Source organism: Aphelocoma coerulescens, chromosome 9 (genome assembly GCF_041296385.1).
Source record: "Aphelocoma coerulescens isolate FSJ_1873_10779 chromosome 9, UR_Acoe_1.0, whole genome shotgun sequence".
In the NCBI taxonomy this organism is placed as follows: Eukaryota; Metazoa; Chordata; class Aves; order Passeriformes; family Corvidae; genus Aphelocoma; species Aphelocoma coerulescens.
In genome coordinates, this window is record NC_091023.1 from 25,265,000 (window position 1) to 25,285,085 (window position 20,086).

The window sequence follows — 20,086 nt, forward strand, 5'->3', positions numbered from 1 at the left end:
CAGGCTGGGGCTTTGGAAGGGCTGGCTGGGTTCTTCCAGCTTTGGAATCCAATAAAGGAGGGGTGGAGATGGATTCATTGTGTGCCAGTGTCCCCTCTCAGTTCAGCTCAGTGTCCCAGCACTCAGCTCTGAGCCTCCCCCAAAGGCAGAGTGAGGGATTCCACGTTTAATCCATTTAATTTGCTGCCTGGTTTTTAACATAGATTATTCTTTTTCTTTCTAAAATTTCATTTAAATGCTCAGCCCAGACAATAAAATATAAAAAAAAAAAAAAACACCTGGGCTGTGTGTCTGCTGCTTCCAACCATCACAGATTTGGGGCTCAGTGCTACAGAAGAATCTTTGAAGTCCATGTGACACAGAATTCGGAACTTCCAAACAAATAACTCTGCAAAAACCCTCTCTTCTCTCAGTTTGATGTGATCATCAAGGCCAAAAAAAAAAAAAAAAAAGCCTCTTTCTGGTGATGATAAATTGCACATTTAGTTGGAGGATCCACCAGCAACAAACAGACGTGGCATAGGAAACAATGGTGGTAATTTTTATTTTACAGCTTTATACAGAAAACTTCCAACTCTCTGCACCCCACCGAGTGTTAATAGCACACCTAAAAATGAATGTCAGGTAGTCAACATTCCCAAAAGGTCGAGAACTGAGTAAAATGTACAGATTACTGAAAGCTACGACGTCACTACGAGGCAGGCATGGATTTTTTGTTGACTTGAATAGCACCGTCAAGAACAGGTTCTTTATTTGAGAACTACAGTGAAGAATAAAAAAGTAGTCAATGGTAAAATATCATCCAACCCAAAAAAATCTCTAAACAACCAAAAAATAAAGTTAAACTACCCTCTCTTCTCGCCCATGATTTATAATGTTATAAGTACTGTACAATTCTCTTTGTTTCTGTAATAATAATATTATTATTATTATTATTAAAATGCCTGATATTTAGTGGCACGAGTAAAAAAATTAAAATAAATTAAGAAGCAGAGGCCAATCACCGGACAGAAAGCTTCGGACATGGTCAATGAGCAACACTGGAATTCTGGAATTCCCTGGACACGGACAGAGGCAGGAGGAGGGCGCTCCGGGGCTCACTTGGCTGGCATCTTCTCTGCCATGTGCTTCTGCTGGCTCTCGGCGTGTCTGGGGACAGGGAGGGGCTGTTATTCCCTGTGCCAAGGAAAAGATGGAAAACCCAACCCATCTGCTCCGGCACTGAGCTGGGAATTGTGTTTTCCCAAGGGAAACATGAAGTTTTCTGGATCTCTGCCGGGGCTCCTTCCTGGCAGGAGGGTGGGTGAAGGGCCAGGGAAGCCCCTTTGGGTTTCTCCAAACTCCAAAATGGTTTGGGGCAGCTGGGATTTTTCCCTCCCTTCCCACAGGGATGGCAAACACCTCTACCCCAAATAACAGAGGGATGGGGACAGCCAGTGCCCCACCATTCCCAAAAAAATGCCATTTATGAATTGCAGGGAGGAAGCAAAGCACTTCCCAAAACACAGGAGGAGATCCCAGGATATGAGGTGGCCCTGACACAGCTCCAGCTCCCATCCCAGACTTCCCCCTCACCACTTGCTCTTCATTTTTTTTCCAAGCTTTAATGCTTCAGTCTGGAATCACAGTCCTGGTGTGCTGATGCTACCCAGGGCCTCTTCTTTTCCAGCTCCTTTCATCCCACATCTTTACACTTCTGAATAAAATACTCAGAATGTTTTGGAACACTTTCTATTTCAGAAGCCCATCCCCAATCATCCCAAAGGAAAATGCTTCCTGAGCCTTGCTGCCAGCAGATGGAGTCCTTTAGGGAACCTGCCCATATCCTGCAAGGCTTTTTGTTTTAGCAGTTATTAAATATTAATATTTAAGTGATTCCAAAGTTCTCCCCCTTGTCCAGCCCTCCTGATGGCAAAGACAGATCTCTGTCCAGCCTGGCCTTGGACACTGCCAGGGATCCAGGGGCAGCCACAGCTTCTCTGGGAAATCCCTTCCAGGGCCTCCCCACCCTCTCAGGGAACAATTCCTTCCCAATATCCTGGATGGCAAAAGCTTTAGTCCCAGAATTCTGCTGGAAGAAAAGCCCCACACGCTGCTGATGGTAAATGGGGAGCTGTGAGGGGAGAGAAATTCCTGCTTCACCTGGTGAGATCCTCGATGTCCACCAGCATGGCATCCTGCTCCGTGTGCAGCTCATCCCGGATCAGCAGCAGCTGCACCAGCTCCTCGTTCAAGCCTGCTCCAGGGAGAAATGGGGTGAGTTTGGGATGTCCTGGGGGACCCCAGGTTGGGATTTTCCCCACCAAGTGCCACATCCACAGGGCTTTTAAACCTCTGCAGGGTTGGGGACTCCATCACTGCCCAGGGCTGCACAGCCCTTTCCACTGAGAATATTTACATTTATCCCAGAGAACTGCTCTTAATTAAAGGAGACTGACCCCAGAATAATTAAGCAATTACCACTTACTTTCTATCTGTGAGTGAAGGTCATTGACTATCACCTGTAGCTGCCCGATGGTCATGTCCCTTAGGTCAGTGGGTTTTAAACTTCTCTTCATCAGGCATTCACTGATATGAGGCATATGTGGCAGCTGGAAAGAAATGTTCACTATTTTACTGCTTCCTTCCAATATTTTACTGTTTCCTTCCAATATTTTACTGTTTCCTTCCAATTATTTCTATTTCTGAGCAGTTTGTCCCCTCAGTTTTGCATCCCCCCCTCACAAACAGGCAGCAACGACTCCACCAAATGGAGGCCAAGCATCAACACAACACTGGGCCCAAGGCTCCCAGTCGACCAGGATCAGGAATGTTTGATGGAATAGGGGGTGAGGGTGATGGTGACAGCCCTGGACAAAGGCAGGAGTGCTCTGGGATGGCATGGGATGGGATGGGATGGGATGGGATGGGATGGGATGGGATGGGATGGGATGGGATGGGATGGGATGGGATGGGATGGGATGGGATGGGATGGGATGGGATGGGATGAACAGACTCCAGCTCAGAGGATGAGCAGCCTCAAGGCAGCACCAACCTCCAGCATCCCATTCCCTGCACCCATCCTGCTCCCCTAACTCCTTCCAGCTCCTGAGGCCAATCCCTTCTCCACCTCTCCTCCCCATGTCTCTCATCCCTGTGAGCCAGAGCCACCAGTGGTGTGGATGTCCCAGGGCTGGAGTCCCCCCTGGGGTCACCCCCGGCCCCACTCACAAGATCCGCTACGGGCGACTTCTTCCTGTTCTGCTTTTCCACCTCCACCTGCATCTTGGCCATGGGCTTTGCCATAGCCAAGGCCATCTTGGCCTCAGCCTGGAGCTTCTTTTGCCTGGTGAGGAAGTCCATGTCATCCAGGGACTCCGACTCCTCCTCCGTCGTGTCTCTGTCGGAGTAGGATGAGCTCTGCTTGCTCTGGGGAAGCAAAGAAGCCACAGCAAAGTTTGACCTATTTTTGTGCTCTTTTCTACGGAACTGTGAAGAGCATGGGTTTATTTTTTTATCTTAATCTGCAAGATTATCTTTGAAAATCAGAGTGACTCCCAGATAGGGCTTCTGGGCTTTGAAGGGAAAGAGGAGCCAGCAGATCAGTAGGTGCTGAAAGGCCACACGGGTTGAGCTGGAGGGAAACACCTGGGGCTGTGGTGGTGTATCCACTAAGGAATGTCATATCCAAGCAGGAAAAGAGAGGGAAGCTGCCGGGAGCTGATACCACTTCCTATCCATTCCCTGATTGTTCTCAGGGCCAAAAAGAAAGGCAGGAAGGCAGGAAGGCAGGAAGGCAGGAAGGCAGGAAGGCAGGAAGGCAGGAAGGAAGGAAGGAAGGAAGGAAGGAAGGAAGGAAGGAAGGAAGGAAGGAAGGAAGAAGGAACCTTCATGTGAAGGTCCACAGCAGCCAGGGGCGTTTCTTATCTGTCCCTCGGCATCTCACACTTTACTGAGGGCTGAAAATGCTGCTCTGGGGTTTAGAGTTGCTATTTTAACAGGATCAGCTTCCTCATGGACTCCCTGTGGCTTTCCTGCTCCAGGCTGAGTTCCCAGACCCACCATGGGTGACAACGGCGTGTCCAGGCTGGTCTCTGTCTTGCTGTCATCTCCATCGCTGTCCTTGTCACTGCCACTGTCGTTCACAAAGCAGATCTGCAGGTTCATCCCACTCTGTAACCTGGGGGAGGACAGGGGGAGGTGGCACCGCCGTCCCCTGGGGCTGGGACTGCCACCAACCCCGTGCTGGGTCACCAGTTCATCAGGTGACCAGTTCAGCGTGGCACTGGGAACTCACTGCCAGGGCTGCTACCACCATCTGCTGATAAACTGCAGAATTACCCCCACGCTGCAGAGGGTTTTGATTCCTTTTTATGATCATTATTTTGGAATATCATTACTCTTTTTGATTATTCAGCTCTGATTACATTAAATAAACTGCATAAAACACAACAGAAGATATGGAACGTGTTGCTATAAAAATGCATAAATTACTGGCAAATAAAGAGTAAAAAAATTAAAGAGAAATGTATAAAGATAGAATTAACATACATAGTAATATATGTCATAAAGTATTTTGTCAGTGGTGGAAATTATTTATTCACTGTTTGTATCCCAGACACTCCTGTAACACAAGAGTTTATTCCGGTGTTTTCCAGACCCCCCTGCTCCATTGCTGGATTGGGACTGATTAACCCCACCCAGATCCCCCTCCCCAGGAATGATTTTCTCTTGATGCAGTGGATCAGGGAAGGGCATCCCAGTGCAGGCTGAGAGAAGGGAAAAGCACTTCTCCAGGTGAGAGATCCCAATCCATCACCACCTGCTGGAGATGGGGAATCCTCCACATCCTGCTGCCTGTTATTCCTCATTCCCAGTGTGGTGGGAGCTTGTACTGGTCCTTAGGAACAGCAAACTCCCATTTTCCATCTATTTCTGTGGAGTTTATTAGCTACTACTACCCTAAAATAAATAAGATAAATAATTGTTTGTGGTGAAGGAGATGAGGCCCTGGCAGAGCAGCTGTGGCTGCCCCTGGATCCCTGGAATTGTTCCAGGCTGGGCTGGATGGGGCTGGGAGCAGCCTGGGATAGTGGGAAGTGTCCCTGCCCATGGATAGGGAATTGGATGAGCTTTAAGGTCCCTTCCAACCCAAGCATTCCACGATCCTGCTCTATAATTCCATACGAAAACATGGGAGCCACGTCCTGCAAAGGTTCCTGCAGGTCCTGGAACAGGGAATACTTCTCCTGGATTATAAATATTAACAAACACCAAAGCCTTCAGGCACAGCTGGCAGTTTCTGGGAGCACAGCTGCCAGACCATGATGAGCTGCGTTAATTAGAGCCGTGCTCTAATTATCAGACAGCAGCTCCTGGTTCAGCTGTAACTACACACAGCAAAGCTGTTTTCCCTTTCACACGATCTGCAGCTCAAATTAATTCCACGACTGTACCTGTCCCCTGGAACAGCAGGATTCCTCCTGGATTCCTGCCTCCCTAAGACTCCTTTCTTCTCCCACTCCATGGCAACAGGCAGAGCTTCGCTCCCAGCATGGGAGGTGTTGGATGCTTCACCCAGCTGAACACAAACAGGACTTTCTGGAGTGTATTTGATGCAAAAATCTTAAAAATCCAAGTGAGGAACCCGTGAGCAGCTCCAGGGATGGAGCCATGTCTGAAGCAGAGCTTGGGGATGTGGCGGGGAGGCAGGAGGCCATGTTAGAGCTTATTTTGTCCATTCTCTGGTGCTTTCTGAGCATGAATCACAGAATTCCAGAATCATGGAGGCTGGAATTCCCAAATGGTTTGGGTTGGAAGGGACCCTAAAGTCCATTTTATTCCACTCCCTGCCATGGGCAGGGACACCTTCCATTATCCCAGGCTGCTCCAAGCCCTGTCCAACCTGGTCTTGGATGCTTCCAGGGATCCAGGGGCAGCCACAGCTCCCCTGGGACACCTGTTCCAAATCCTGAATGAAAACCTGAAGGAAACCTCATCCAAAAAACTTCACTTCATTTCCTTTATCCCCTAAACATCCAAATACCTTTCTACCCACTTTTAAAGGAGGATTTTCCCACATCATTTACGAGTATTCACATAGCACACAAGTGCTGCAAAGAAAACAAGGAAAACTCAGGAATATGGCTGAAAGCAAAGAGTGAGAGATGATCCTGGGATGTCCCACCGGAGAGATCTCCCACTTCCCAGGCTGCCCTGAGGTTTTGGGCTCTGGCTTACCGGGAGGACAGGCTGGGCTTGCCGCTCTTGCTGCAGCTCGTGTAGAGCCCGGGGCCATCGTCGAAAAAACTGCCCAGAGCCAACTTCTGCCGGATGGACTCGCGCTCATTCTTCTGGGCCTGCAGGGGAGGGACAGCGAGGGATGAGCTCGGGGAGGGACAGGGAGGGATGAGCTCGGGAAGGGACAGCGAGGGATGAGCTCGGGGAGGGACAGCGAGGGATGAGCTCTGGGAAGGGACAGCGAGGGATGAGTTTGGGAAGGGACAGCGAGGGATGAGCTCGGGGAGGGACAGCGAGGGATGAGCTCGGGGAGGGACAGCGAGGGATGAGCTCTGGGAAGGGATAGGGAGAGATGAGCTCAGGGAAGGGACGGCGAAGGATGAGCTCAGGAAGGGAGAGTGAGGGATGAGCTCGGGAAGGGAGAGTGAGGGATGAGCTCGGGAAGGGACAGCAAGGGACGAGCTCTGGGAGGGACAACGAGGGATGAGCTCGGGAAGGGACAGCGAGGGATGAGCTCGGGAAGGGACAGCGAGGGATGAGCTCGGGAAGGGACAGGGAGGGATGAGCTCGGGAAGGGACAGGGAGGGATGAGTTTGGGAAGGGACAGGGAGGGATGAGTTTAGGAAGGGACAGGGAGGGATGAGCTCGGGAAGGGACAGCGAGGGATGAGCTCGGGGAGGGACAGGGAGGGATGAGTTTGGGAAGGGACAGGGAGGGATGAGTTTGGGAAGGGACAGGGAGGGATGAGTTTGGGAAGGGACAGGGAGGGATGAGTTTGGGAAGGGACAGGGAGGGATGAGCTCTGGGAAGGGATGGGGAGAGATGAGCTCAGGGAAGGGACAGCGAGGGATGAGCTCTGGGAAGGGACAGGGAGGGATGAGCTCTGGGAAGGGACAGGGAGGGATGAGCTCGGGAAGGGACAGCGAGGGATGAGCTCGGGAAGGGACAGCGAGGGATGAGCTCGGGAAGGGACAGGGAGGGATGAGCTCGGGAAGGGACAGGGAGGGATGAGTTTGGGAAGGGACAGGGAGGGATGAGCTCGGGAAGGGACAGGGAGGGATGAGCTCTGGCCAGGCCAGGGCACGGGAAGGGGACGTGTCCCACCAGCCCCACCACCACGCTCAGATGTTCAGAGTCTCCCAAGCATTCCACGCTTGGGTGAACCACAGAGCCCATCCCAGCCAGAATCTCCAATTGCATCTCTCTCCACATGGAATCAAAGAATGGTTTGGGTTCGGAAGGACCTTAAAGATCATCTGATTCCAACCCAAACTTGCTGACAGATACATCCCTATATATTCGCCAATATCTGTACCTATATCCACACACAGCCACCCCCATCAGCATCTTCCACCTCCCTGAGCAGCTTCCCAACCCACACAAATCCCTCTCCTGCCAGCATGCCCAGGGATGGATTTTGATGGTGGTCATCAAATTACCCCTGGGTTTAAAGATGGATTTTAATATAGAAATAGAAAGAAGAAATAGAAATAGAAATAGAAATAGAAATAGAAATAGAAATAGAAATAGAAATAGAAATAGAAATAGAAATAGAAATAGAAATAGAATGTGTGGGGGGTTTAAAATAGCAATCAACAAAATGATTTGAAATTTAATCCCTGACCAGTAATTCTGTAATCAATGTGCAGTCAATGCAAATCTCAGATCTAGATTCAAAATCCTCCCCGGAGTCTGTCACTAATGGATCACGTGCCACCCCTGACAACAAATTCAGGAAGTTATTGATAGAAGGAACACTTGGAAGGCCTCAAACATTTAATTACAAAATAACACTTAATCCCCAATCCAGAAAACACAGCAAAAAGAAACATTGCAGGCAGGGCTGGGCTGCTTCCATGGGGTTAATTCATGGAGTTGTGCTTCCCATATCCCACCTCAGGAAAAATAAAGCACCTTTTTGTACAAAGAAGTGTGACAAAATGCAAATTATTAACCTAAAATAATTAATGATTTAATTCCAGCTCCAGTGCTGATTGCACACATTACTACCCTGCCCATTAAATTGTCAATCCCTTCCCTAAATACTTCATTTACAACCTAACTCCTTTTATTTCAAATCCTTAAAATAATAAAAGAAACCCCACAACACCAAGTGGTACCGAGTTTTTGGGTTGAGCTCCAGGTCTCCGAAATTCTACCAGACCATTGTGTTTTTAGGTTTCAATAATCAATACCTCAAATACCTACATGGAGATGGATTTAGGATTAAAAATAACCAGCCCTGCTGGGCACAGCAGAACAGAGGAAAAAAAAATAAGGAAAAATGAGGGAAAATAATTTTTAATGGATTGGAAGCAGAACGAGGGAGGTTGGTGCCAGCTCCTCATGCTGCCCATCTCAGGATGCCCACGGCTGTGCCACTGCACCAATATTCCACCAAGCCCTGGAAATTTCCCCTTTCCCAGCTCAGATGATCCTCTCCCACATCCTCCCGTCTAAATTTGATTTTCCTTGTGCTCCAAGCGAAATCCAGCGCCCACAGCCCATCCCCACCTCCTCCTGCCCAGCCTCCACTCCAGCTGGGACCTCTCCCTCCTCTGGCATCCCCACCTCCTCCGTGGGCACCAAAAGCTGCTCTTTTCCCATTAAAATACAGGCAGAACTGGACATTTTCCCTCCTTCCCGACGGATCTGCCTCTCCAGATCTGTTTTAATTCTGCTGTTTCCCACCAGGCCCCGCTGCTCCCAGGCTGACATCTGTACATTTAATCAATGTGCAATTTGTTTTCTCCACCAGGTCATTACTGAGGATTCTAAATAACTCCGCTCCCAGGACTGAGCTGGGAAGATCCCATTTTCCAAGGCAGGCCCAGGGTAACGACCATAAAGAAATCAAGAGTCCTATTTGTTATTATAAAATGGGGAGCAGTTACTGAGGAATAAAATACACCTGAGGGAACTGGGCTTTAGGCTTTGGATAAATTACCTAACAGCTGAAATCCAGAGCTGGGGATGGAAAAATATAAATGGAGAAGGGAAACAGCAAGGGGGGGGGTTGACTATCAAATATTCTGGCTTGGTATAGAAGGAATAATGGACAAATCCTCAAAATGCAAAGGTAATTCCAAGGAAAGCATAACCCCATGGTACTTAAATGTGTATTTTGGCACTGACTCAAAAAATAAAAGCATTTCTGCTCTGTGCAGAGTGAGGACAATTCCGTTCTCACAGGGATTTTGAACAAAAAAGCTGCTTTTGATTTTTAAGGGAAAACAGAACAATCCAGGGCGGATGTTTTCCTTCTTCCCCCTGACCTTCCCACTCGGAAGGGCAGCAGCCACCTGTGCCGGAGCCAGGAATGAGAACACAATGTCAGGTCTGGCTGTGGCTGCTCCAGGGAAAAGGCCAACATATCCCAGAATCCTGGAATGGGTTGGGCTGGAAGGGATCCCAAAGCTCATCCCATTTCCTGTTCACGGGCAGGGACACCTTCCACTGTCCCAGGCTGCTCCAAGCCCCAATGTCCATCCTGGCCTTGGGCACTGCCAGGGATCCAGGGGCAGCCCCAGCTGCTCTGGGAATTCCATCCCAGCCCCTCACAGGGAACAATTCCTTCCCAATCTCCCATCCAGCCCTGCCCTCTGGCACTGGGAAGCCATTCCCTGAGTCCTGTCCCTCCATCCCTTGTCCCCAGTCCCTCTGCAGCTCTCCTGGAGCCCCTTTAGGCCCTGCAAGGGGCTCTGAGCTCTCCCTGGAGTTTTCCCTTCTCCAGGTGAACATTCCCAGCTCTCCCAGCCTGGCTCCAGAGGGGCTCCAGCCTTGGAACAGCTCCATGCTCCCTCTGGACTCCCTCTAGCACCTCCACATCCTCCTGCTGGGCCTCCAGCTCTGGTGCAGCTCTGCAGGAGGGGTCTCAGGAGAGGGGACCAGAGAGGGAGAATCCCTCCCCACACATCCTCCGGCACCAAACACTGCAGGAGCACTGGGACACCCAGCAGGAGCACTGGGACACCCAACCAGGAGCACTGGGACACCCGGCAGGAGCACTGGGACACCTGGCCAGAAGCACTGGGACACCCGACCAGGAGCACTGGGACACCCGGCAGGAGCACTGGGACACCTGGCCAGGAGCACTGGGACACCTGACCAGGAGCACTGGGACACCCAGCAGGAGCACTGGGACACCCGGCCAGGCCACCAGGGCTATTTTTGCCCGGCTCTGTCATTCCCAGCCCTGGACCAGGACTATATTTAAAGTCCCAGAGCCACAGGCAGTGCCTCGTTTTATCTCTGCCCAGCACAGGGACTATTCTGGGATTTACACACAAATGAGAACCACAGAAAATGTGGTTTTATCTCCTTTTTTTTTTTTTTTTCCCACGGGGTAAAAGCAACCCCAAGTCAAACTCGTGTGTTTTGAGCCACGTCACGAATTGCTTTAAAATCCCGGGGGTTTCCAGGTAGAACAATGCCTTTGGAAACTTCTCCCGGTATTTTGTTCATCACCAGGAGATAGGGAAACAAGGAGGGAGTTAGCTTTGCTGCCCTGTGCCAGCACTTCGAAAACCACGGAGTTTCCCTTGCTGCAGCCCCCGAATCCCACCGGCCTGGGCGGGATTTGGGCAGCATTCCCGCAGCATTCCCGCGGGTCCCGCCTGGTGGCACACAAAGGCCCCTTTCTGTCCCTTTTTGTCCCTTACCTTTTTATAGCTCCCCTCCCCGGGCGGCGGGGCTGCTTTCCTGATGACGTCACCCATTCCATCATCCCCCTCCCGGCTCATCTCCCTCGCTCCCGGCTCCTCAGGCGGCCGCTGGATCGCTCCCGATCCCGAAGGGACATCTCAGTCCTCGCCAGCCGCCACCATGGGATGAAGGGCTCGCTCCACAGGCGCTTCCCAGGCCAGGATGCTTTTCCAGCACCTCTCTGCTCCCGGCCGTCCAAGGAGCACCTTGGTTTTCCCAAATAAAGTCAGGGAGCCCCAGGCGGCGGAGGCTCGGCGGGGCTGGGAAGCCGCGTCCTTCTGCAGCCACTGCCAGCGCCGGATAAAAATAACCCCGAGCCTGCACAAGGGCAGGAAAAATCCCGGTGTCTGGTGTCAAAATCCCGGCCTGGCAGCGCTGCCCGCCCGGAGCAAGGGGCTTTCTCCTGGGGCTTTTCCCCAGGGAAGGTATCCCGGTGAATTCCCAGCCACGGCTGGGGGTCCCGGTCCATCCATCACAGGAGGGGCAGCGATGGGAACCGCGGGATGGAATTTTCGCTCCACGCAAACCCCACCAGCAAGGACCCCACGGAGCTCTTTTCTGGCTAAATCGGCTTTTGCAGGTGCAAAAAAAATCCTCAATTTCTTGGAATTAAATAGCAGAGGCACCCAGTCCCACATCCTGTGGGTGTGCAGAGCCTGGGGATCCCCAAAAACTCCAGCTCTGGCTCCTGGGGGGACTGGCAGCCCCCAAACCTGGAGCTTCCAGCTCCTGCCTCCAGCATTCCTGCCTGGAGATCCGGCCTTCCCAACGCCGCCACCGACCTCCTCCCGCACAAATCCCGCTCTGTCCTTGCCGAGACCCCATCCCAGTGGGAAAGGTTTGTCGGGATCAGCTGCAGGGAGAGGCAGAGCACAGCTCAGGGCAGGCATTCCCAAAAGGAATCCTTAGGAAAATGGAATTATGCCACAGTTTCTCCTCACAACCTGGCACAGCAGCAAGAAAAATCCTGATTTTTGGTGGAACACTACAGATAAATAATTTTAATTGCCCTACAACGTTTAATGAGATATCCAAGCCATGCTGACATCATTCCACCCCAAATGCAAATCCCAGTTAAATTCCCAGCTCTAACAACACCCAAATGATGCATCCCAGCACAAATCTACTCCGAATTTTCAGGGAAAAAACAGCAATAATTAATGTTCAATTCCACTCTTGTCCCTGGATCGTGCTTTGCAACTGTAATTCCCAAATGAAACAAAGTCATTCTCTGGATATTTCCTTATTTTCAGTTCCCCTCCGCCGCTGACTCATTGTGTCTTTTCCTGCTGTTGCTAAATCCACTTCCTCTCCCGGATGGGGATGGATCCTGACACAATAAATCCCAAATAAATAAATCATGGCACAGCCCCAGGGGAGCATGTGGTGGCCAGGAGCCCCGGGCCGGGGCTGAGCCTGGGATTTGTCGCACGAGTCCCCTCCCGGTTTGTGACAATCCTGCATCACCCTGTCCTCATCCATTGGGGATGTCCCCACATCCCCTCCCTGGCTGGGCTGCGGTGCCCACCCCTGCAAAGTGACACCAGAGCCACCCCCAAGGGGAGGAAGTGACACAGCCCTGAAGCCAGAAATAGAAATAAATATATTCAACCCTTGTCACCCGCAGTTTTCAGGATGTTTTGTCGGCCATCCCAGCTCTCGGGCCAGCTCACCTCTGCCCTGCCCTCCTGGGAAGCGCCAGGACTCTGCAGAGGGGCATTCCCAGATCTGATCCCAGTCTCCAGGCAAAACCCTGCATCCAGGAGCTATTCCAGGCCAAGGGAGAAACCCCAGACCTGGCTGAGAAGCACCCCTGGAACCACGGCTGGGGGCACATTTGGGGCCCCCCTCAGTGCCAGGACCTGCTCCCTTGGGATGGGCACCTCCGTGCTGGAAAAGGCCGATTTAAATGTGGGATATCCAAAGGGAAAGGGATTTGGGGATTCTCTCAGCGCAGGGACCAAACCCTCTGGTGTTCAGCTGCTTCCCCAGGGGCTGCCTGACCCACAGCCACCATTGCCCTCTGCCTGGAACATCCCCAAAAAGGGCTCCATGCTGGCATCAGTGCCCAAGGAATGCAGATCCCACTCCCCTCTCCACGGGCACAGCTCCTGCAGCAGCCGCCGGCAATGCCGGAGAGGGAAGAGCCTGATTTCCTTTTTCCAGCACGAAGGGAAAGCTCAGAGCAGCAAAATCTGGAGCAGGTCAGCTGGGGGGTCCCTGGGATGGGAGCACATGGAACTAGGAGCACTGCCAGGAACGCCGGGATGGGCATGGAAGTGCTTAAATCATCCCTAAGTGAGGCGACGAAATAGGGCACAGCCAGTTTGGGGTGCTCGGAGCACGCCCCAATGGCTCAAGGACAAGAAAGCAGCAAAATTCTCCTTTCCTGAGTGTAAAAGCATTGCTGGGGTCAGTGAAATCCCCCCAGGGCTGGGGTGTGCTCCAGAGGGAAGGAATCCCCCCTTCCTGCTGGGATCAGCTCCCAAACACCACTGGATCCCAAGGGAGGAGAGGAAGCCCCTGAGTTCCCAGCAGAGATCAAGGAAAGCCCTCCAAGCTGCCCAAATCGTGTTCGTACCCAGGACAGAGGGTGGACGTAAATTCCAGGATTATGGAATCTCAGGTTGCCACAACTACCAGGAGAGACTCTTTACAAGAGCACGGGGTGACAGGACAGGGACAAATGGTTTTAAACTGAAAGAGAGCAGGAATAGATGGGATATTGGGAATAAATTCCTCCCTGGGAGGGCGGTGGGGCCCTGGAATGGAATTCCCAGAGCAGCTGTGGCTGCCCCTGGATCCGTGGAAGCATCCAAGGCCAGGCTGGATGGGGCTCGGAGCAGCCTGGGACAGTGGGAAGTGTCCCTGCCAGTGGGGATGGGCTTTAAGGCCCCTTTCAATCCAAACTATTCTGGGATTCTGCAATTCCATTCCACAAAACCTTGAACTTATTGCCAATCTTGGAATAAACCTCTCCCACCCATCCCTTCTCAACACAAAGCACCTGTAAGTCTATAAAATTTCGGGATGAGCTGGCCCAAGGCCTCCCTCTGGTGATGCTTCCCTGAGCTTTAGCACACTCCAAGTGCTTTTCCACCACTTGGCAGAGCCTTTTTTTGGGATCTGTGTCCAAACAAGGCCCCAGAGCTCCCTGACAAAGGCTCTGTTCTATTGTCACTGCCGTGGATGTGGGGCAGTGGCACGGAGCTGTACCAGGCTGCAGCCTCTCTCCATGGGCAAGGGGCCAGGCCAGCAGCTCTCCAGCTTTTGCACACTGGATTTTCATGGAATCTGGGGCTTTCCCCAAGGCCTGTCCCTTGGGGTTATATTTTGCCACCAGAAGTTGCACTCACTTTAAAGAAAAGGATGATGACAGCTGATTTCTGGACCCTCCAAACCCCTCCTGAGATCAAACCAAAGAAACCTCATAAAGTCTCCAATTCTTTTAAGTTGTTTTTTTTTTTTAAATGAGCACTCTGCATTTTAAGCCTGTGAATTTTATGGATTAATTCCGTGCTTCAGTGGGATCCTGGGAGGGGTGAGGGGCACCCAGCCTTGCCTGGTCCATCCCTGGGGCTTCCAGCCTGATCCAAAGTGTCACCAGCACCTTCCCACGCCACAGGAACACCAGCACCTCCCTGCCACAGGGTTATCCAACAGATCCCTCTCAAAAACAGACAGACAAAGTCAATCCCAATAGCTGGACACATCTCACATCCCAGGAAAACCCACAGATCCAAGCAGGATCAGCCCCACCCCCTGCCCCACCTCAGAGACAATTTCTGAGCCAATAAAATCTCTTTTCTCCTCAGATCTCTTTTCCTTCTTAATTTTCCTCGCACGTGTGGAGCCTGGAACCATCTCCAGAGCGACCCTGCTGCCAGCAGATAGCTCAGCTCGTGCCTGGTGCCAAAACACGGAGCCAAATCCCGTTCCCAGGGGCAACTGGGAGGCTCCTGCCTCAGGCACGGGCACTGGGTGCCCCTGCCTTCTCTGCTTTCAGTCGGGAATTTAAAAATCCATGATTTAGACACGTCACCCACTTTGCCACAGTGATGGCAAAAAACCATGGATAGAGCCAGGAGGAGGCTGAGGAGCCCAGCTCTGCTCCATGGACCTGCTGAAAATGCGGATTTACAAAGCAAACTGGAGGCCCGGCTGAGGCTGAGGGCCAGTAAAGCCCAGCTGAACCACGCAGCAGAGTAAAACCTTTATTTCTGGGCTAAAGCCTGGATTTGCACGCTGGGTTTTTATTCCATGTGGGCTCAGGAGCTCACGAAACATCGCTCAGTGGGCACCAGCCAAGGTTCTCTGGGTCAGACCGCAGGAGGAATTACAGAGCCCTGCATGAAATGTTCGATATAGGAAAATAAACTGGAATAAATAGGAAAAGAAACAAAACGAAGGGAAAAATCCATGGCATGGATCAGCATCCAGCCGGATTCCAGGATGCATCTGTGGAAAAGACGACAGATGCTGGGACCTCCAGACCATGGAGGGTCCGGCCTAAATTCAAGGAATTCACCTGACTCAGCCACATCTGAACCCCAGCAGAGCCCAGGGCCACCTGCATTTCCCAGCCCATTTCTGGGGGAATCAGGGATTTGAGGCAAGGAATGGCACACGACAGGAATTTCCTCCTCTTCCTCAGCACCTGCCCCATTCCCAGCTCCCTCCCTGCCACGGATTTGGTGACCCAGCCATGACCTGGGCACGTCAGAGTTTTCCTGCCAGAATCCTTCAAAACAAACCCCTTTTCAAGTTTTCCCAGGCGCTGGCTTGTTCCTCTCTTTGATTTATTTTTAGTTCCTTTAACAGCTCCAAAAAAGGGGTGTGAGGAGGGAGCAGAGCAGATTAAACACTGCCACCCCCTCCCGCGGGCAGCCACCAAAATCCCATCATTGCTGCCTTCCAGTGTGATCCCAAACCCCGGGACTGCCATCCACAAAAGGATTAAAGCTCGGCCTTCGGGTTAATGGGGTTGCGAGGGGGCTGGGGTTGCTCTTAATCTCTGCAGCACCCTAGGAAGGTTTGGGAACAGATTTAAATTGAAAAGATGTTTCCCTGCATGTTTTCTTCTTAAGATTTGCCTGCTTTCTGGCTGGTTTCCTTCTAATATTTATGGGTTTGGAGGGCACCGATCCATAAACAAGCAGGGGATGGAAGCAGGGAAAGGCGGCAGCACTGTCGCAGTAACACCCAGGGATTTTAGGCCAGGCCTGTGCCGCAGCTCGGCATCATCATCACCATCACCATCATCATCATCACCATCATCATCCCACCCCCCGGAGCCGCTTCCAGCCGGGAGACAATGCCCAACCTTTAACCCGTGCGTTCCTGAGTATGCTGGGAAAACATCCGCTGCTCCCAAACAATGGCACCATTTATCCCGGCTGTCCAGAGCAACAGGCTCGGAGCTGCCGGGAAATCAAAAGGCTGGGGAAAAAAAGGAAAAAATCCCCAGGATATTTTTTCCCGAAAATGGAAATTCCCTTCCAGAATTGCTGGACTGAAAACATTCTGTGAAAAATCCTTTCAACTCTTCTGTCTGATTCATATCTTTTCCCTTCATGAGGTATTTTGCATCTGAAATATTCTGTTGGAAAACACGGCCTGAAGTTGGAATTAAACACGGGAATGGAGGAAAAACAAGGATGGGGAGCTGGTCCGGGCAAGGCCCTGCTTGCTGAGGGTCCAGCTCTGGGAATGTTTGGGAATGGGGGTTTTCCAAAACACCCTCACTGCACGTAGGCAAAGGCATTTCTCAGCATCGCCGTGCCAGAGGGACAGATGTTGGTGCATTTAATAATCCGCCTGTGCCATCGAGCCCCCAAATGAGCCATCGAGCCCCCAAATGAGCCATCGAACCCCTAAAAGCGCCACTGAGCCCCTAAAAGCGCCACTGAGCCCCCAGTGAGATGCTTCCCGTGCAGGTGCACCCACAGCACCCATCCTCTCTTCAGAGGAAAATGAAGCCACAACCCCAGCCCAGCCCAGCTCTCATTTTGGCCACTAAAATAATCGCGATGTTCCCCAAACACGGGGACCCCCGGGGGACGGGGGCGGCCGTGACGGATGCTCACAAACACCCCCATCCCCAGCTCCTGCGGAGCCACGAGCAGACCGCAGCCTGTGAATCACCATCCTGCGGGGCAGCTCTCGCACTCGTGAAATGTGGGAAGCGCAGGAAATGCTCTAAACCAGACATCCCTGTGCTGCGGCAGCTCCGGGAGCGCGATCCCGCGGCTCTCTCGCTTCCAGGGAGCGGCTTTATCCCGGCAGGAGAGCAGCGGGATGCAGGCAGAGGGATGCGGGCAGCGCGGCCCGGGCAGGCAGCGGGATGTGGGCAGCGCATCCCCGGCCCCGCTGCGCCTCCGAGCATCACATGGCGAGCACAAAAGCCCCGGGGCTGCTCTGCCTGCCCAGCCCCGGGGTGCTCGGTGCGAGCCCGAAGCGGCGGCCCCGCGCTGCCGCATCCCCCGGGGGTGCCACACACCGGGGCTGGCTCCGGCCGGGGGTGGCCCGGGGCTGCCCGGGGCTGCCCGGGGCTGGGCGCCAGGCCGCTCTGGCCCCTTACCTGGTAGGAGCAGTTTTCCTGGTGAACCATCTCGGTGCATCATCCGCCGCCGCCGCCCCGCCGGCAGCGCCCGCAGCCGCCGCGGCCCCGGCGGGGTAGAAGGAGGAGGATGGGGAGGAGGAGGATGGGGAGAAGGCAGGAGGAGGAGGCAGCCCGGGAAGATGGATGCGGCCGCGCTGCTCCGCCTGCGCAGCGGCGGCCCCGGGAGCTCGGGGGGGCCGGGCCGGGGCCGCCTCCGCCCGCTCCGCGCGGGGCTCCGGGCGGGGCCGCTGCGGCCGCGCTCCGCTCCAGGAGGGGGGAAAAAATCCCTCAAACCCCCACTGGGCACGGGGAGGCTCCCCCGGCCCCGGCGATGCTGCGGCAGCCGCAGTTCCAGCCCCCCCGAGCCCCCCGGGACCGGCCCGGAGGAGGATGGAGCGCGGCCCCGAGGCACCCAAAACCAGCCAGCCCTGAGATAACAGCTCCGGACACCTTCCTTGTGCCTGCTGCCTCGGAAATCCCGCGCGGGAACTGCTGGGAGAGGCTCTGCCCTACATTCCCGGTTATTTTTACCTCGTGCAGCCGGCAGGGAGGGAGCGGAGCTCTGCCCCAGCGCCCACCTGGCCCCGGCCCCACCCGGCCCGGCTTGGGGCAGGGAGAGCCAGAGGACACGGGGGAAAGGCCGAAAGTTGCGCCAGGGGAGGGAGGCTCAGGTTGGATTTCAGGCGAAATTCCTGCACTGAAGGATGGGTTAGGCATTGGAAGAGGCTGTGGTGGAGTCACATCCCTGGAAGGGTTCAAAAAACGAGTGGACGGGGCACTTGGGAATGTGGTTTAGCAGGCATTGGGGTTGGACTGGGTGATCTCGGAGGTCTTTTCCAACCACAACATGAACCCAAACATCCCCTCATTTACAAGAGTCTGGCCCTAGCCATGGCTGGAGGGCGAGGACACACAAAATGTCATTTTCAATCCCTGTTTTGTCCGGAAAGAAGCTCATCCAAGGGGCACGGTGGGGTCACAGCTCGGGCTCACACCATGCCCTGGGCACCCCCAGCCAGGCAGGGAACAGTAGAAATTCCATGCCTCCCCTCCTTTCCTTCAGCAAACGGGGATTTATCCTGCTCCTAGGCCCAGCTGTTCAAGGATTCACATGACTGAAATCCAGGAACACTTGCTCAGGGCAGCTTGGATTTGATTCCCCACACCAGATGTGCCTCTAGAAAAAAAAAAGGCCTTTGTGGGATCATCTCCCTGCCCCAGCTTTCCCAGCTTCCCACCAGCACAGACAGGCTGGAGCAGCTGTGGGAGGATGGATGGAGAATCCCTGGAGTCGCTGTGCAGCTGGGGCATGGGTGGAGAGAGCCCCCAGACCCTCCTCCCCAGTGCTCTCTCTCCCCTGCAGCAGCACAGCTTGAAAAAAAATAAAGATACTTCATTTAAAAAGAAAAAATTAATATATTCTGCATAAATTTTTAAGAGAGGGTGAAGTCATCCTTGGTTTTTCCTGGCTCTGCAGAGAATCCCATTCAAGCAGACATCAAAATAAAAATTCATCAAAATAAACCAGCCCCGCTCCGCAATTTACTGCGTAACCTTGGCTTTGTTTGGAGGAGGATCTGTGGCAGGCTAAAAGCAGCTCCCTGCATTACACAAACTCAAATTCCATTTACTCTCAGGAAAACTCCCCAAATTCCCTCCCTCTTCCCACAGGCTGCGAAGCCACCATTCCAGTGGTGCCTCAGAGCTTGGTGCCAGCCTCCCCACTCCCAGGGCTGGGCTGGCACAGGGGGATCCCCCCTCAGGAATCAACAGCTTTTCCCTTTGGAAAAATGATCCCAGAGAGAGCCACAGTCACCTGCTGCAGGAGAGCCACCTGTTCCCAGCCAGGCTCTTTTCCCCCCAGGACATGGAGCCAGCCGTGGAGGTGGAAAAGGCTGGGAATTATCCTCGACCTCTGGATTTGCTCCTCTGCTCCGGCTCCATTTGCATTCCCCGGCAGGAGCGAGATGGGCAGGCAGGTAATGATTAAAGCAGAGAGGGATTAAACCGAGGGAAAGGCTCCTGGCAGTTTTCCAGGTGGGTCAACAGGAAACGATGCTCCAGGGTGAAGGATGAGCACAGGCTGCTGCTTTCCATGGAGCCACAACCCAGTGGGAAGCTCCAGGAAAACCTCTGGGACCCCTAACAGCCCCTTCTCAGCTGGGAAAAGAAACCCAGGGAATACCTGCCCTGCCTGCTTTGCATTTCTTAGCGAGGCACCCCCTAACTGAGGGTGTCTGGTACCACCTGGGAGATGATCCAGACAAGTTTTCCCTAAGTTTTCCCCAAGACCAGCTCTGGACTAGGAATGTGTAGCTCAGAAGTCCCTGGAGAACATCTCCAGAGGGTCTGACACAACACTGGAGTGAAACCCTTCCCTTCAAACCCCTCCAGGGCTCGTCCAGAGGGATTGGGAAGGTGCTGTTCCAGGCAGGGGCTGTCCTGGAGGTGGGGTGGGCACCAGGAATGAGCCAGACCTGATTCCTGGATGTCCCCAGGGCCTCAGGACACCGGGAATTCCATCCCACGGCACAGGCAGCACATCACTGCCCACGGACACGC

The 20,086-nt window shown here is 53.2% G+C and overlaps 1 protein-coding gene across 5 annotated transcripts in view; it reads right to left on the reverse strand.

The window, feature by feature from the left end:
• Nucleotides 1-520: 520 nt before the first annotated feature.
• SCHIP1 (schwannomin interacting protein 1) overlaps nucleotides 521-20,086 on the reverse strand; it is a 65,581-nt gene continuing 46,015 nt past the window's right edge. For 2 of the 5 annotated variants that reach the window (XM_069024289.1, XM_069024288.1), the window contains exons 3-8: nucleotides 6,220-6,338; nucleotides 4,042-4,159; nucleotides 3,211-3,408; nucleotides 2,468-2,591; nucleotides 2,143-2,236; nucleotides 521-1,149 (exon numbers count right to left, since the gene is read on the reverse strand). In XM_069024289.1, the coding sequence (XP_068880390.1) occupies nucleotides 1,098-1,149; nucleotides 2,143-2,236; nucleotides 2,468-2,591; nucleotides 3,211-3,408; nucleotides 4,042-4,159; nucleotides 6,220-6,338 (705 nt within the window). In that variant the 3' untranslated portion in view covers nucleotides 521-1,097. Of the gene's footprint in view, nucleotides 1,150-2,142; nucleotides 2,237-2,467; nucleotides 2,592-3,210; nucleotides 3,409-4,041; nucleotides 4,160-6,219; nucleotides 6,339-10,880; nucleotides 11,200-17,503; nucleotides 17,676-20,086 lie in introns of those variants that run through there. The other 3 variants (XR_011152693.1, XM_069024292.1, XM_069024291.1) reach the window with 3 other exon arrangements.